Raw genomic sequence first — 17,981 nt, forward strand, 5'->3', positions numbered from 1 at the left:
AGAAATTATCCAAGAGACTCTTGTCCTTGAGGGAACTCCAGGCTATAATGAGAGAAAGTCAGGGGTATGAAATGTCATGATGAAAAGAAGTGTTCTAATGAGTATTAATAAAAATTTATAATTGTAGTCAAAGATGACTGATCTCTCTATCTTGGATTCCCTTTCATAGGGATGTGGATTCCCTTCAGGATTATTAAAAGGTTTGAGGTATAGGGTCAGGGATATGAGGACTTTGACATTCAGGGGGATATGCTCAGTATTCAATTGAATCTACGGATGTGAGTCTGAGTGAACTCCGGGAGTTGGTGATGGACAGGGAGGCCTGGTGTGCTGCGATTCATGGGGTCACAAAGAGTCGGACACGACTGAGCAACTGAACTGAACTGAATATGGAAGTGGGGGGCGGATATAGAGTGAACAAGCTGTAGACACAAGCACATACACACAGAGAAAGATACAGCACTCAAGAAAACAGTTAACATGTAATAAGGAGCAGGAAAAGAAAAGAATTCATAAAGAAAACCAAAAAGAGTGGTCAGGAAAATAAACAAATCAGAGAAAAGTAGGCACGCCAATTCAACTACTCTCATTGAATACTACTCTGGATTGGGTGCTGTGTTAGGCAGTAGGGAAACAAATGAAGAGGACAGTTCCTGCCATAAGCTATGATCTTCTGGCAGAAAGTTGATTTTTATATCTCATCTGAACCATGCTTGTGTGACTTTGATGACAGAATTCATTTTGAAGAGGGAGGTTAACTTATAAACCACAGGAATTTGAGAAAAAAGGAATGGATGACAGCATCATCAATTGCAGAGACAATGAAGGGAATGGGAGCTGGTAGGGAGGCTTTTGGTTTTGTTGAGAAAGAATTCGTGCTAATTTGGTGACATCAGATAACAGGGTCAGTGCAGAGATGGGGATAGAAAAGAAAAAGCTTAAGTTATGGTGAATAAGGAAGATAAAAAATGAGACAATTTTTAAAAACTACTTAAACTTTGTGTAAAGTGAAGAATGATGAGGTGAGCATTTTTTAAAAGTTGACTGTGATCAACATATGAAACACCAAATAGAATGACATCTGAGAAGAGGCCATTGGGTTGGTAAGCTTTGTGTAAGCAAAGCCAGTGGAGTAATGGAAGCAGGTGAAGTGAGAGTGGCCTTAACCTGAGTTCAGAAACCACTTTGTTTGGCTTAGGAGTAAAAGTGGGAGGTTCAAAATGGCATAAGAAGTTGGAGGCTTGCAACACAGGGACACATATTTGGAGGAGAAGTAGGATAAGGGGAGAGGAAGTTGACTTAAACCACAACAGGCATGGTTCAGATGAGATGAGAGGATCAACTTCCTGCCAGTGGAGCATAGCTCATGGCAAGAGAAGTGAGAGAAACTCTATATTTCCAATCCCCTCCCCAAATTTATAAATAATTCTCCCTATACTTTGCAATAAAAATTGTTACTATCCAGCCTGGAGGCAGTGGAAGTTACAGAAGTTACTAAAATGACTCTTTCAAGTGGCATTTGGTATAGAAGAAAGTAAGAGAATTGCTCAGCTGCTACTGAATGACTTGACATGAATCATTTTGAGCACTCTGAATTTCATTTTTCTCATTTGTAGAAAAGGAAGAACAACTCCTACCTTCTAGAATGATTGTGAAGGTTACTTGAGAGGATGTGCATAAAAGCATCCAGCACAGCGCCTGAGACATAATAGCCATTAGCCAACTGTTAGCTCCCTTCCCCCACTTCCTTTGTTTCCCTAGTCCTATCAACACAATGCTGGAGTCTCCAGATGTTGCTCCCCCTTTCTTCTCCCTATTTATACTTAATAGATAATGAAAATATGAGAAAACCTGTGGATGCTGGGAATCCATGCCACAATGTACAAGAGCTGAGGATGTCTTGGATAGAGTCAAACTATCCAGAGGAGCCCACAGAGCACCCCTCAACCTACCTCCTTTACCAAGCACTGAGTCAAACCAGGCAGCTTTCCAAGATGTCTGATAGCATCAGTGGGTCAGAGAAGTGGGCCTAACTAGTAGTTAGAGACTCTTAGGCTTCTGAATAGGTCTTTGCCTGTCAGACAGATGGCATTTGCTTTACACTATTAAAGTAACAGAAGATCCCCCTACAAGTCTCAGGGAGACTCAGGTTCAGCCTCAGGTTCAGCCTCAAAGGGTCTTAGAGTAAAGTCTCAAAACAGGTCTAGAGAAATCCCCAGCCACATGAAAAATGTCATCCTTCACATTCATAGTATCATTTTACAGTTTAGAAAACTTATTTCACATGTTAGGTTAGGATTTATGTGTATATGTTTGTGTTTAATATAAATATTGTTTATAATAAAATTTTAAATTATATAATAAATACATATAGTAAAGAATACAATATATACACAAAATAATTAATTTTAATGTATATGTGTATATTAAACAAGGACTTCCCAGGGGGCTCAGTGGTAAAAGAATCCTCCTGCCAATGCAGTAGACACAAGAGCTGCCAGTTTGATCCCTGGGTCAGGAAGATCCCCTAGTGGAGGAAATGGCACTCCATTCCAGTATTCTTGCCTGGAGAATCTCATGGACAGAGGAGTCTGGCAGGCTACAGTCCACAGGGTTGCAAAGAGTCAGATATGACTGAACAGCTGAACACATACACACATATATATTAAATAAACAAAACCCAGAGAACTTTACTTAGTCTAGGTCATCCTCGAGATCTCAGTTTTAGACAGTTTGGAAGGAAGACTTACCTAAACTCATGCAAAATTAGATTTACTATTATTTTCTCTTATAAGGCTCTATATTTATCCTACATAAATCTTGATTTTTTACTGTAAGATTGTTTGGTGAGTGCCTATTTCTCTCACTAGAGCAAGAAATCTGGGAGTGTAGTGTCCTGGTCAATTGTATTATCTTTGATATCTCTATCACTCAGAGCATTTGAAAAATTCATAAATGAGAAAAGAGGGTTCTTGAAAACCATCTGTGCTTAGTTGCTCAGCCATGCCAGACTTTTTGTGACCCTGTGGACTGTAGCCCACCAGGCTCCTCTGTTCATGGGAATTCTCCAAGCAAGAATACTAGAGTGGGTTGCCATGCCCTCCTCCAGGGGATCGTCCCAACCCAGGGATCAAGCCCAGGTCTCCAGCATGGCAGGCAGATTCTTTACTGACTGAGCCACCATGAAAGCCCTGAAGATAATCTAGTCTGCCAAATTTATAAACAAGAGCAAAGAAGGGAATTCCCTAAGTTCTTACTATAAGCCATGGCATAGTTGAGCCTGGAACTCAGCTCTGCTGCCACTGTGTCCAGGACTTTCTTCTATGAATCTTTAATCTTGATTAATTAAGATCCCAGGTCATTAGGAACCAAGGTCAAGGGATGGTCAAGGCACTCAGTATTTACATGTCACCTCATTTTCAGGCCTATACAACATTAATAATTATTTTTCATTAACAAATATTTATTGAACGTTTACTATAAGCAAGGCACTAGAGTTATAGCTGTGAATAAGTTAAAATCACTGCCCTCCTGGAGTTTGGTAGAAGACACATACAATGAACAAAAACATGAAATGTTAGAAGGAAGGTCAAAAGACAAATGCTAAACTATTGACATTTGCAATTCTTATTACATACAAAGGGAGAAATCTAATATATAAAGAACTCTCAATCACAGGAAAAATAAATCAGCAACTTTATAGAAAAGTGGATATTACAGAGATGGTTCTTGACCTCATGGAACTTGTAATGTACTGGGAGAAACCCCTTTTCTCAAAGGTTAGGGAGAGTGGCTGGACTGCATGGTTTTAAGAGACCAAAGGAGATGGTGAGCTTTGAGTAGCCCTTCTCATGCTTTCTTAGGTGCACAGCTAATAAGAGTCTAAATCTCAGCTCTGTCACTTACTAAATATGTGACTCTAAGGGAAATTGCTTAATTTTTTTGAGCTTCTGTGTCTTCATTTTGTGAACAGGGAATAATTCTAATCCTACAAGTTTATTGAGAGGAGTGATAAAATAGATGTGAGAGTATGAAGTATATAATAAGCACTCAACAATACTTTTTTCCTTTCCATTTCCCACATCTCATTCTGCCTAGAACTGAGAATAGAGGAGCAGTGACTTTTCTTCCATGAATATTTATCTTCTTTTTCTTCTTAACTTGTAATGTCTGGCCTTGAAGGAATTCTCAGCTATGTCATTCTGCTGAGTCCCATGAAGTACCTATTTATTAGTTTCATTTTGAGATGGGGAAATGCATAGTCAGAAACATTAGTAGTTTACCTACAGCTGTAAAGTGGCAAACTGAAGTTCAAATTCAGGTCTTTGAACTACAAACTCAATGCTCTTGTCACTATAATATAAGGCCTTAGGTGACAATCTTCAATGTCTGCCACCAATCAAGTGCCCACTTTTAGCATCTTTGTTGTCACTTAATCTAACTGTAACACTATTAGCAAGAGACATTTGACCATCTACATTATAACACCTTCTTAGGGGTTAGAAAAGTTCAGGATATTCATTGGAGATTCTGAACTACCTGTTATACTAATTGCTGACACTCCTTAGATAAGCCTGTGGAAACTAACATGCCAATACGGGACAGGAACATTAACGAAAAGAGTTCATTCATCGTGATTATTAGCTGTGGTGTAAGCACAAAGGTTTGGCCTAAATTCTTTTTTTGTCCACTAAAATGCACCATTCTTGCCCTTTGTTTAGTCAGAGGAAACACTAGGAAGATGAAAATGGGGTGAACATGGTTTGCATGCCAAGTCAGTGATACCAGGGGCACCCATCCCAGTCTGAATTTAGAGATTATATATTTTAAAGAAATGCAATTTCATTCCTTCCAAATATATGCAATGGGCTATGACAAGTTTTTCCTCCTTCCTTCCTTCACTGTCCACAACTGTTGCCTATGGGGTTTACCTTTAGGTGAACCATTGTAGGAATATTTGGCTAGTTTCTTCAGTTAGTTCTGTCATAAATGGAAGCTTCTGAAGAACTCTGATTGGTGGTAAGGTATCATCACAATAATGTAATTATTGACCAATTAAATAAATTTTAAAAAGAAGAAGTGAAGAGTACAACCAACTTGCTTTTCTAAGTCTTAAACAACTCTCTAGAACTCCTATCTTATTTACTCTTTTTGACTGCACTGCTTGACTTGTGGAGTCTTAGTTTCCTTTTCAGGCATCGAACCTGCACTCTAGTCAGTGAAAGCATGCAGTCCTAACCACCAAACCACCAGGGAATTCCCATTCACACATATAATTTTTTCTTTCCAAGAAACTAAGCAAAGGTCAGCTCAGACCCTCTAATAGTCATAAATTGGAAATTAATTGAGATTTTTCTGGATATGACTACCCTTGTAGACTGAGATGATAACTGACTTGAGTTTGCTGTTTGTTAACCAGAGCCATATTAAATATTTTTGTATATTGCTTTAAAAATCTAACCCTTCATAAATTGTTGCATAGCCTTTGGGCAAATGACACGACCTCCTTGAACTTCAGCTCTTCATATGTCATATGAGGTTAATTTTAGTATCTTCCTCATAAGGTTGTTGTGAGGATATTGCATAAACTAATACATACAAAGGGCTTTAGACAGTGCCTGGCACTTAGTAAATTTTCTTGGTAAGTATAAGGCCTTTGCCTTTTTTCTCCCAGAACACGTTTGATGAGTTGGACAGGCTTTGGGGCTGCTCTTATTCTAGTATATCTATAGATATTCAAAGATATTCTTGGGCTATATTTACCCTGTTATATCAGTGGTCCCTCCATTCATACAAGCTCACCATGCTCTTTTTTACCTCTGCAATTTTACTTTTGTTCTTCTTTCTGCCTGGAATGTCCTTTTCTGACTATTAATCTTAATTATCTTTCAAGGCTGTTTTTAAATGCTGCCACTTCTGTGAAGTCTCCAAGCAGTTGGAATTAATTTTTCTTTCCACACCCTTGACTCCAGAGTTGCTTGTATTGAAGATGAAAGAGTATTGAACAACCTGCACCTTCTCTGGTTTCTCATGTCTCATTGGATAAATTTCAAACTCTCAACAGTATACAAGGGCTTCTTCAGTTTGATCTCTTTACTTCTCTTACATTGCTTTGAGCTATTCTTTCCTTTCCTTACTCTATTCTAGACCACATCAACCTCCTTATCTTCTTGGAATATGCCACATATTTTCCCACTTTAGAGATTTTACATAAGCTGTTTCTTCTGTCTAGAATAGCTTTTCACAATTATTTGCTTGGCTCATTCCTTCTTATTCTTCAGTCTCATTTCAAAATTTACTTCCTCTGAGGGGTTTTCTCGACCTATCCAAGCCTTGTGGATTAGGTTCCCTGTGTCCTAACTTTCTGAGATTCCCCCTTTCTTGTCATATTTACCTGTAACTATTTGTTCAATGACTATTTTTCACCACATTGAAAGTGCCAAGAAGGGAGGCATCTTATGTGTCTTGTTCTCTGTACTCCGAGTGCCTCACATCATGCCTGATATTAAAAAAAAAAAAAATTGTTGAGTGAATGCATCTATTCCAGCCTCATTTTAGATATGGCTCATAGAGGGAGAGGGTTTTACTCAAAGTCACATAAAGAATCAGTGGCAGAGAAGACTGTAGTCTATGTCTCCTGACTTCAGGTGCAGTGCTCTTTTCCTTATATTCACTCCACTATAGTACTTGTTCTTCATATTAATCTGGGTCCTAGGATAGGCTGTAAATTCCTTGAGAGCAGGGACTACATCTTGTACTTTTGCTGTCCAATTGTGGTAGCTACTAGCTACATGTGGTGATTGAATATTGTCATGAACTGTAGGTTTAAAATACACACAACATTTTAGAGTGTAGAATACCTCATTAAAACATGTTTTCATTGCTTACTGGTTAGGAAAACGTCTTGGATGCATTGGGTTAAATAAAATATACTATCAAAATCGCTTTCATCTATTTATTTTTTCAAATTTCTAATGTGGTTATTAGAAAATTTTTGGCTTATGTTACATTTCTATTAGATGTATACTACTGCTCTGTTGTGTGTGTGTGTGTGTGTGTATATATATATATATATATGTATGTATTTTCCCCTTGGTACCAACTATAGAGCTTCACAGCTGATAAGTACTCGACACACACATGTTGAATAAACTTGAGCTATAGTTGGTATATTAATTACTGCCATGTTTCTTGTTACTCTCACTGGGTTTTGGGGAACCTCACAGTGAACCATCTGCCCTCAAGCTTATGAGTACATGAAATTCTTCGATCTTGGCCTGAGGGTGCCCTATGCATTGCATCAGTCTTTGGGTTTCCTTTTGCAGGAAGCCCCAGTGCAATCATATACACAACAATCACCAAGGTTGAGGTGGAGTGTGTGGACACTGGCTTCTTGCACAGGAAGTGGCCTCAGCATTGCAATTGTTCCTGGGGCCTTTTCTTGACAGGCTTCCTATAGTGGGTGGGGGTAAATGAGCAGGGAGTTGAACTCAGTGTTGAGAGGGGCTTCTCATTTCTTTTATGGGGGTGAGGTAGGCTAAGGAATGTGGGGATCTTGGGCTCCTTCATTTGATTATGCACTGATGCATTCACTTATTCAACTCACAGTTATAGAGCAACTATTTCATTCTTGGTCCTGTGAAGAAAGGAAGGGATCAGACACAGTCTCTATTTAACAGTTTTTGGTCTGGCAAAGAGGCAGGCAAAGCCAGGAGCAATTAATTTTGTCAAGAGTGGGTGGTCACAGAAGGCTTTCCAAGGACAGTAATCATCATTACTTTCTCTATCCATCTTTAAAAATATAGGTTTTTACCTATATTTTTTTTATCTTTTTTAATTTTATTTTATTTTTAAACTTTACATAATTGTATTAGTTTTGCCAAATATCGAAATGAATCTTTATCCTTCTTTTTCTAAGAACCTTTCTAATCACCACCACCTTCTTACTCTCTGCCCTGGAAGAATCATGGCTTTCTCACTCACTCTTCTGATAGCATTTTGTACCTTCATCAAATCACTTGTCTCACCCTGTAGAAATATTTATTTCCTTGGATGTATGCCTACATCCCTCTCCTCTCTAGCTTGAGAATTCCTTGATATGATGTGGTGGCTGGTGCTCAAACAAGCTGTGCATGATTTTTCAAAGACATAATTAATCAGTTTCAGAGATGGATCTATAACCCAGGGGCTATAACACAGTATCTAAGACATAAGAATTCTGACTCAAAATTTAGTGTTTTTTATTTTTTCATTTCAACACTGAGTGAATAAATGAATGCATCTACAGTGTGAGACTCTAGCACCTTCTGCCTGCTCCCCTTATCCACCTCACTTCCCCCATATCTTGTCTCATAAGTACAGTCAAGCCAAAGAACATCCAAAGTGAAAGAATTCTATGTCTTTTGGTTGGACAACAGACCTAAAGGAAAAGTCCCTTTTGTGTATTGCTGCAAATTTGGCCCTTCCCAGCATGCTTTGTGTTTATGAGGTAAAAAGAGGCTCTGATTTACTGTAGTTCAGACCTTTTGCACAGTAGGCATGAGTTGTTGATCCTCCTGACTCTAAACACTCTTTTTTCACGGACCTACTATGAAGCTCAAATTTGCCATCATGCAGAGTACATCATATGGAATTACAGGCTGGAAGAATCTAAAGCTGAAATCAAGATTGCTGGGAGAAATATCAACAACCTCAGACATGTAGATGATATCACTCTAATGTTAGAAAGTGAAGAGGAACCAAAGAGCATCTTGATGAGGGTGAAAGCGGAGAGTGAAAAAGTTGGCTTAAAACTCAACATTCAAAAAACTAACATTATGGCATCCAGTCCTATCACTTCATGGCAAATATAAGGGATAAAAGTGGAAGCAGTGACAGATTTTATTTTCTTAGCCTCCAAAATTACTGTGGATGGTGACTACAACCAGGAAATTAAAAGACATTTTCTCCTTGGAAAGAAAGCTATAACAAACCTAGACAGCATTGAAAAGCAGAGACAACTCTTTGCCAACAAAGGTCTGTATAGTCAAAGCTCTGGTTTTCCCAGTAGTCATGTATGGAAGTGAGAGTTGGACCATAAAGAAGGTTGAATACTGAAGAATTGATGCTTTCAAATTGTGGTGCTGGAGAAGACTCTCTAGAGTCCCTTGGGCATCAAGGAGATCAAACCAGTCAATAGTAAAGAAAATCAACCCTGAATATTCATTGGAAAGGCTGATGCTGAAGCTGACGCTCTAATACTTTGACCACCTGATGTGAAGAGCTGACTCATTGGAAAAGTCTCTGATGGGAAAGAATGAAGGCAAAAGAATAGGGGGACAGTAGAGGATGAGATGGTTAGATAGCATCACCGACTCAATGGACATGAATCTGAGCAAACTACAAGAGATAGTGAAGGGCAGGAAAGCCTGTCATGCTGCAGTTCATCGGACAGAAAAGAGTCAAACATGAGTTAGCAACTCAGTAACAACAATTGCTACTTTAATTGAAGATGTTGTTTCCAGAGGGTCCCTGTTAAAAATCTAGGAGAGTACCTTAACTGATAAATGAGAAAAAAAAATAAAAGTGGGTAGCTGAAATTACTCAATCTCTAGGATATAAGAAGAGAGGAAGGGTCCCTCCCTAGGACAGTGCTCAAGGGACAACCCTGACTCCACCCCAAGTTTTAGTAAGAAACAACAACAACAACAAAAAAGGAACTGAATCTTTCTAGAAGATAGATCTGGGGAAACTAGTCTCAAGGACTAAGTCAATAAATTATTCTGGTAGAAGAAAGTTTTCTACAGAGCAGTGTGAATGTGAGTGAATCCCTATTCAAGCTATCCCCTACAGCCTCTAAGCCCTGCATATGCAGAGAAGACCATAGTGAGAGAGTGGCAGTGATGGAAGGGTTAAAAAGTAACCAGGGAATATTTGAGTTGGAGAGGCCACCAAGATCATCTAGTTCAATCTCTGTTGGCTAAATGGGAAAGTAAGATTAAGGGAGGGAATAGAGCTGACAGATCTGGGAGTAGGACACAAAACTCCTGGCTCCCAGGATGTTTTTTTTTTTCTCTTGAACCTGAATTTATACTACTGTATGTGTCTTGGATAGATTATTCACTGAGTCTTGAGTACTGCAAAGAGTCCTATTTCTGCTCTATAGACTAAGGACTGAGACTTGGGCATTGCAATCATTGACAGTGATCATGCAAATATAGCCTGAAAGCATAGTAGGAATTGCCTCTATGACATGCCATCTGCCATGTCATCAGGTTTCATGATGTAGTGCCTGCATAATGGGAATTCAGTCTTCCTGGCTGTGAATGGAAACTGCCCAAGGATTGCAAACAACAGGATCTAGGAAATCATTTACTTTCTTATATCTGTCATGTTCCTCATGAATCCTGAAGGTCATAGTTGAATTTAAGGGTCTGGCATTATCTTTTCCTTCTTAAGGTCAATTACTTTCTTTGTAATCAAAATGAGAGAGTAGAAAAAGCCTAATATTTGGAATCAGAAAGACCTGAGCACAAATTCTGCCTTCTAAATTATTTCCCAGTTTTGTTTCTTTAGGAAAGCCACTTTACTTCTATGTGTCTCAGTTTCTTCACCTATAAATAGGAAAAATGATAGTACCATACTAAATGGTTGTTGATTAAATAACACATGTAAAACACGTAATAAAAGCATTATGCAAAACATAATAAATGCTTTGTAGGTATGACATTTCTTTTTTCATTCTGTCTTAAGTTCCCTAGATGCCAGAATGCAACCTGTGGGCAGAACTGTGCTAGCAAGGCCAGCTTCAAAGGTATGTGATCTGTAAAGTTTCACAGGTCTTCATGCTTAAAAAAGACCCCAAATTTAGCTTAATGTTCTGCTGTCACCATCTTGATTTTCTTTTCTTTTTTTTTTTACAAGGATCCCTTCATTTTGTACCTGTAAATTTACTCCTGTAAATTATATTTTGTGCCAATGGACTTAAAATGAATGTTTTAGGAACAGGAAACATTCCGACAGGATGAGAGAACACATGAATTTGGAGTTGACAGAAATAGATTCAAGTTCTATGTATGCCACTATTTTGCTTTTTTATATCAGGCATTTCCTTTTATCCTTGAGAAGATCAGTTTCTAAATTTTGACAATTTTTGTTTGACAATGTCTTAGCTTTGACATTTCAGGACTCTTTCAATAATTCTAAGGAAACCTCTCTGGCCATAGGCAGAACCTAGGGCAGCCAGAGCTCTCTACTCCAACTTTATGAAGCTTGGGGAATTAGTTCCTGGTGGAGTTCAGTGGCAGTGGGCAAGGGCATAGCAGTGGGGACTGTTGCTGCAGTAGGAGACCCTTTCACAACGGCACTGTTTTGTCATTTTGCACTCAGATTTCCGTTGGCTAACCTCAGCCTTATCTTCCTCATTTCTGTTTCCTCTTGAAGACACCAAAGGCCCTTCAAAACATAGGACCTTCCTGCTCAAAGCATAAAGCCCAGTTCCCTTTGACTTCTGCAGGATGGCGCATCACCAGGGAACCTATGCCTCCTACAAGATGAAGGCACCAATTCAGTAACAGGTATAGTATCCACTTGCCCTCTCTGTTTGGGTTCCCAAACTAGGGCAGTGTCTATGGCTACTAAAGGTGGCTTGGATCTACTCATCTCATTCTCTTTGGACACTTATGAATCCTGGATCAAGGGTGGGGGAGAAGAAGGGTCCCATTGGTGCCCTTCTGTCCTGAATCCTAAAATGGTAATAACAGACAGTTTAGGAGACAGTCAAATGGGAGTGGAAACTTCTCTGGAACCAGAAGTCAGGATATTTGAATAGCAGTTCTGGTTTTGCTGTTTACCCATTATGTATCTTTGAACAAGTCCTTTCTCTATTCTAGGACATATATTTTTGGCCTTTTCTGCAAAAAATGGGAGGGGAAAGATTAGATGAATTGTATCCAGAGACTCTTTTAATTTTTATATTTCTTATTTTGAAGGTTGTCAGCCCTCTGTTGAGAAGGGATGTGAAAGTGATGCTGAGTAAATATCTCTGGGTGAGGCTGAGCAGGGGGTTTAACTATGCCTAAAAAAAAAAAAAAAAAAAATCCATACTGCTCCCAGTGTGAGGATGCACAACTGGGTCAGTTGCAGGGCAAGTCTTACTACTTGGTATATTAGACCTCCCAGGGCAGGCAGAGAACAGATGGTATTTTATGTAGTGTAACAGACCAAGAGAAAAGCTTTCAGTGTCCCTCAATACCGCTCCATGTAGATATCCACCTCTTCTTCCTATGGGTTTGGCTAGCTTTTCTCAGCTAAACTTGCTTTCATTATACTCTATGGGAGAGGCATGGACTAGAACATCAAAAGTGGAAATAAAACCAGTGTAGTTTCAGCTCAACTACTGACTCCATTAATACTGGGACGAAATGGTCTATAAGGCTCTTAAGTTTCATGTACTAAAAAAGAATCTTTAACCTCTTCAAATCTCTCTTCCTTTTTGATGAAGTCAGAAAGGGTGTTCAGAAGGCTGTGGGCACATCCAGTTTATCCAGGTCTTCTCACAAAAGCTGGTAGTCAATAACACTGATAATAGAAGAAAGGCATCAGTACAGTTCTCTCTCTCTGGCCACCCTGAACTCAAACTATATTAATCAGCTTCCTTGGCTGGCTTCTCCAGGGACCGAGCTAAGGTGTCCGTGAACTCCTATATGAAAGGCTCTGGAAAGGTCACCAGACCCTTTTACAACAATTTTGCCAGGTAAGTTTTCTTGTTACCATTTCCAGGGGAGACAACTGAAGCTCAAAGGACAACTGAAACCTAAGGGAAAACTTTCCCAAAGCCACGGTTGGCTAATCGGTGCCCACAGCAACATTAGAAAAGTTTGTATAAAAGTTTGTCTTTGTTCTAAATCAGACAAAGTTTGTCTGATTCTTTCCACTATGGCCTATCTGGTGATCATGATTGTTGCTTTGGCTGAAAAAGCCACACTTCTGGGTCACTTGGAATGGATTGGATAGGTAGAGAGGGAAATGATTGGATAGGTAGAGAGGTAGAGGGTGGAAAATACTGTTTAGAGCTTTAAGTTTGAAGTTCCTCTCAGATATCAAATTGGAGGAGCATGTCACCCCTTTGAGGCTTCCTGGTGGTGCTAGTGGTAAAGAACCTGCCTGCCAATGCAGGAGACATGAAATGCAGGTTCAAACCATGGGGTGGGATGATCCCCTGGAGGAGGGCATGGCAACCCACTCCAGTATTATTGCCTGGAAAATCCCATGGACAGAGGAGCCTGGTGAGTTACAGTCCACAGGATTGCAAAGAGTCAGATTCAACTGAAGCAACATAGCACACATGCACACACATCACCCCCTTACCAACATATATTCAACTGAAAGAGTTAAGGTTTATTTATTTTTTACAAAAATACACTCTGCTGTTTCATTGACAGAGAAGTCCCTCTGCCTTGTCTTATCTAGGATAAGGCCTTCTCACCTCATGGGGCAGTTTTATATTCTTTGGAATGTTTGCAATTTTCATGCCAGTATTTAATATAAGCCAGTTACTTTCTCATATATCAACTATCACACTTGGGGAGGGGAAGAATTTGACACAGACAACCCGGAACTTTTAGGAACAGGATTTGGGCATTGCTAAGGGAATTCTCTCAGAAGTTCCAGGCATGCATGATCATGCTCCTGGTAGCTTCTTTATTTTTCACATGACTGCATTGAATGATCCCAGTAACTGACTGCCAAGTCCACTGCCAACAATACTTACACCCATTTTGTGGATGTGGAAAACTAGAGTTCAAAGAGATGGAATTATTTACCCAAGATTTCTCAACTACTTAATAGAAGAGCCAGAATTCATGCCCAAGCTTAGCCTAAAAGCCTTTGTTCACAGTCATAACACTGTAAGAACATAACGTACTGAGTAGCACACATAGCACACATAGCATAGAACACTGTGTGAACTGTGAGAACACTGTGAGAACCATAGGAAGGTGAGACATGGACATTAACTCTGGGACCTGGTCTTTTCCTGCACAGAGAACCTCACTGTAGCTAAGGACCCCTAGAAATGCCATAGCTATAGGACTCAGGCCTGAGAACCCCCCAACTGGGCATTGGGACTTCACCTGCAGTATCAACTGGGCCTTCCACATATACCATAAAGATCCTTCTTCTTGTTAAAAGCCTTATTGCCTATTTCATTCACTTCCTTATTTTGATGATTCACCTAGTCCCTACAGCCTCTGCAGTTTCCCTGGTGCTCAGGGTGTGACTCCTTTCTCTCTCTTTCCCTCCAAGGTCACATCTTCCAGGATGATCTCGCCTCCCCACTGAAGCCCCTGGCCCAGCCTCCTGCAGTGCCATGCTCCGTGTATTTGACAAGCTGAGTTGGACACTCCATGTAGTAGTGTCAGTTTGTCAAATACCCCAAGTGTGGCATATGCCTAGCAGCTCCAGGCCGAGACACTTGAGATACAACAGAAGAGAGACAGTTGGATACAGGAACACTCAGCAAATACCAACTAAATTCTCAGAAGTTATTTTTGGTGACTTTGAGGGAAATAAACCATTATACATGAAGCTGTGGGGGAAAAATGAAGCAGCTCTGCTACACACAGTGGGAGCCCTAGGGGGACACAATAGTCTTGAAAAGGCATTTGGGCATTTTCAAGGGATGTAAACGTTCTTTGATTCATACTTTCTTCCTTCACACTCCCCTCCCAGAGTCACATAGCAAGGACATCAGGACTTAGGAACCCAATTTCTTGACACTTTATCTTGACTTCTAAACACACTCTGACCTTACTTATCTCTCTCCTTTTCCTCATGCTGTTTCTCCTTCTGGGAATACCTTCTTTATTTCTCTCTTCTCAACTAATTCTTTCCCATAATTCCTGGCCCAGCCAAAGTCCAGCATCTCCAAAGACTTGAAAGTTAACTTATATTCTTTCCTGCTTCATTCTTCAACACACTCCTTGCCTGGGTGCTTGTATGTACCCATTTATCTCTTACTGGCCAATGGTACCTTTTGAATTGTTAGTGAACTTATTTCTTTTTTTTTTGGTTTGTCTTGTTTATTATTATTATTTTTTTTAATGGCCGAATTCTCAACAACAACCTTGAAGGAGTTCTTAAACAAATTCAAGCTTTTCTGACACTCAATAATGGATATATTCTAAAGTCATATATTTTGGACAAAGTTTTCTAACAATATTTCAAATATTTCATAATTTCTTTTTTAAATTTAAATTTATTTATTTTAATTAGAGGCTAATTACTTTACAATATTATGTTGGTTTTGCCATACATCAACATGAATCCTAAGGGAAGTATTTTTTTAGTTCCCCACTAGATTGTGAACTCCTAGAGAACAATATTCTTTCCGTGATTGCTCTCTCCCCATTCCATCCCTACTCTAACCTCAGCACAGTGCTCTAGTTACAGAAAATACTTAATAAATGCTTATTAATAGAAAAATTTTCCACTAGTCCCTTAACTTTGGACCTTTGGGTCAAATGCTACCCAGGAACTTTGTGAAAAACCAATTTTGGTAACTACAATGCTATAGGGTATGTGAGGTAACTGCCAACATGGAGGGTTTTATCCCTGAGAAATAGGGTCAAGAGTCAGAGGATGAGAGCAAAAAAGTAGACTCAGAGAGCAAGTAAGTTTTGGAATTACTTGGTAGCAAAAAGTTATATAGATACTTTATTGGAGGATTTTTCAGAGACTTTAATATTGAAATATTGCTTTGGAAATCTCCGAGAGAGAGCCATAGAGTGAAACATTTCCCATGCTTATCTGATTATGGAATTTTTTTCTGTGGTCCATTTCCTGGGTCTTGAATTTCATGGAACAAAATTTGAGAAACTACCTTAGAGGAACTTTATATTTTTCATCTTTTCTGGAGATCTTGTCTTTTTACCAAACAGCTACTTGCCTAAGACAGGTCCAATGTTATCACATCATTTTTGTTTACTCTATACTGTATATTTGGACTAGGTCTATACTTAGGACTTTCTTACTGACTTATTTTATATGTAAAAAATTATCAGGTTTTGGACAGAGATGATCTCTGGAAGTTTCCTGCTGTAATATATATATGATCCTAGGTCTGTAATTTTATCTTTTGTGTGACATTTAATCAACTTGTAGCATCCATGTTAACTGGCATCATTAAACTAATTTAAATGTTTGCTTTCAATTTTTTCTACTCTGGAACAATTTATGTAGCAACAAAAAAATGCATACAGGCCCTGGTGATGGAAGTACTCCTTGATTCATTACTTTCATTCCTATAAAACAAAGGGATCCTTGCTCACTTTTGTGTATAATTTTGACTTTTGTAATCAGTGTATGGGGGGCAGCTGTTGGTTAAATCTGAAATGACCTTGGAGTTGCATTGTAATCAAAAGTGGTGCATGTCAGCTTCCATAGAGGGTGAAGAAGTTGATTTGACATGAATTACCTGAGGAAAAGTTGAACTTGCCCAGAGCAGGTCTTCACTGAGGAGAATGATTTAAAAAGTACATTGCATGCACACATATTCAGAAAGATAAACACACACACACACACACACACACACACACACTCAGACTCCTAGTATCTATTCTGCTTGAGAAGAAAGACTTCCATGCTGTGACCTTTACCCCACATTATAAGAAGGGGTCAGGAGATAAAGATGACCTATGAAAAGTATAACTTTTCCAAAGATGTTATGAATCTAGGAAGTAAAAATCTCTGAGGGTGATGCATCTATAGTTTGGAAAGAAGGAGAGCTCTTTATCTGTCGACCCACAGTCCCTGAGACAGAAGAAAGACTCCTTTTTTTATGGTTTCCAATTAACCTGGGTAGAGTCACCCAGGTGGAGCTGGAAGGATGATTAAGAGAATAGAAGGCAGTTGAGTACTCTTTTACCAAAGGTTTATTGTGTTTCAGTGAGCTCACTGCTGAAATGAAGTAAGGATAGCATGGGTGCAAGGGAAGAAAAAACAAAAAAGAAAAGGTTCTATCCATACTCCCAGGGCCTCAATCATCTCAACTAGTCTTACTTTAATCACTCTTGGTAGGTACTTGAGAGAGGACCAATATGACCAATGTTGTTATTATGCTTAGATATTTATTGAGCATCAAAAGAATACTAGAGCACTAGGCTCATAGTACAGGAGCAGATCTGAACCCTGGTCTGTTTCATGATAATCTTGATTCAAAGTTATCTGGCACTAGGGAAAGGGAAGTGACCTGAACCTAACTCATCCTCTGAGCTGGCAGAGCTGAGCCTCTCTCTGGTCGTTCAGTGGTAAGAGGACAAAGTTGAGTGGCATCTGGAGGCATGGTGACCAAGTCCTAGTGCTACGGGCACTTTTTTCTGATGTTTGGAGAAAAGCAATGGAAGATGTAGGCAGGACAACTAGAAGGGTCTAGGGCATGGCCCAGCAGCAGGCTTGCTTGAGGTACATATGGCAACTTCTTAGGCAAAACCAATTACTCTTAGGAACCCCATTGTTGGCAAGGAAGACATGTTGGACTAACCAGGAAGAAACAGCAGGGAAAGGGGCCATGTAGAATTCCTGGGCTGAATAGGCAATTATGTCAATAGACATCACCTCAGTAGGACATTTTTAGCAGACATTCTTGACCTTGGTGGCTAGAAGCTCATAATCCAGGGAATCTGTATGCAGCAGATGAGCATAGTCACTGTTGATCTGGGTGATGATCTGGTACTCCTGGCCCAGGCAAGGCTCGTCAGAGTAGTCATTGCCCAGAGTCTGGGAAGCTGGCTCTTCATCGGAGCAGCCACTTGTGAAGAGGGCCACCCTCATTGTTTCACCAGAGTCACTGGCCTCCCTGGCATGAAACCTGTGGTCCAAGAGCCCACCACCCATGAGAAGAAACTTGAATCTGGTACCTTGGTTTCCCACTTTTCTGCCCCAATTATTGACAACTGACCATCAGGCACCTGCCACCCAAGGATTCTTGGAACAGAGGTCTAATG

The 17,981-nt window shown here is 39.6% G+C and overlaps 1 protein-coding gene and 1 long non-coding RNA gene across 16 annotated transcripts in view; one reads left to right on the forward strand and one right to left on the reverse strand.

Moving 5' to 3' along the window:
• Positions 1–17,981, reverse strand: part of VSIG4 (V-set and immunoglobulin domain containing 4) — a 99,041-nt gene that overhangs the window by 39,786 nt on the left and 41,274 nt on the right. For 5 of the 14 annotated variants that reach the window (XM_086390135.1, XM_086390134.1, XM_086390126.1 and 2 more), the window contains one exon: positions 16,893–17,845. The exons of 7 other annotated variants lie outside the window; for them this stretch is intronic. In XM_086390135.1, coding sequence (XP_086246261.1) covers positions 17,608–17,845 — 238 coding nt within the window. In that variant the 3' untranslated portion in view covers positions 16,893–17,607. Of the gene's footprint in view, positions 1–4,147; positions 12,559–16,892; positions 17,846–17,981 lie in introns of those variants that run through there. 2 more of the 14 variants (XM_086390131.1, XM_086390128.1) reach the window with 1 other exon arrangement.
• On the forward strand, positions 10,729–17,374 carry LOC147340275 (uncharacterized). Of its 2 annotated transcripts, XR_015159931.1 has the most exons (4): positions 10,729–10,792; positions 11,422–11,555; positions 12,653–12,733; positions 14,284–17,374. It is a non-coding gene; the product is annotated as an uncharacterized LOC147340275 (long non-coding RNA). The 2 variants fall into 2 exon arrangements; XR_015159932.1 differs by lacking the exon at positions 12,653–12,733.

The sequence above is a fragment of the Bos grunniens genome, chromosome X (assembly GCF_055505025.1).
Source record: "Bos grunniens cultivar Pamir isolate PY7600 chromosome X, Bosgru_T2T1.0, whole genome shotgun sequence".
In the NCBI taxonomy this organism is placed as follows: domain Eukaryota; kingdom Metazoa; phylum Chordata; class Mammalia; order Artiodactyla; family Bovidae; genus Bos; species Bos grunniens.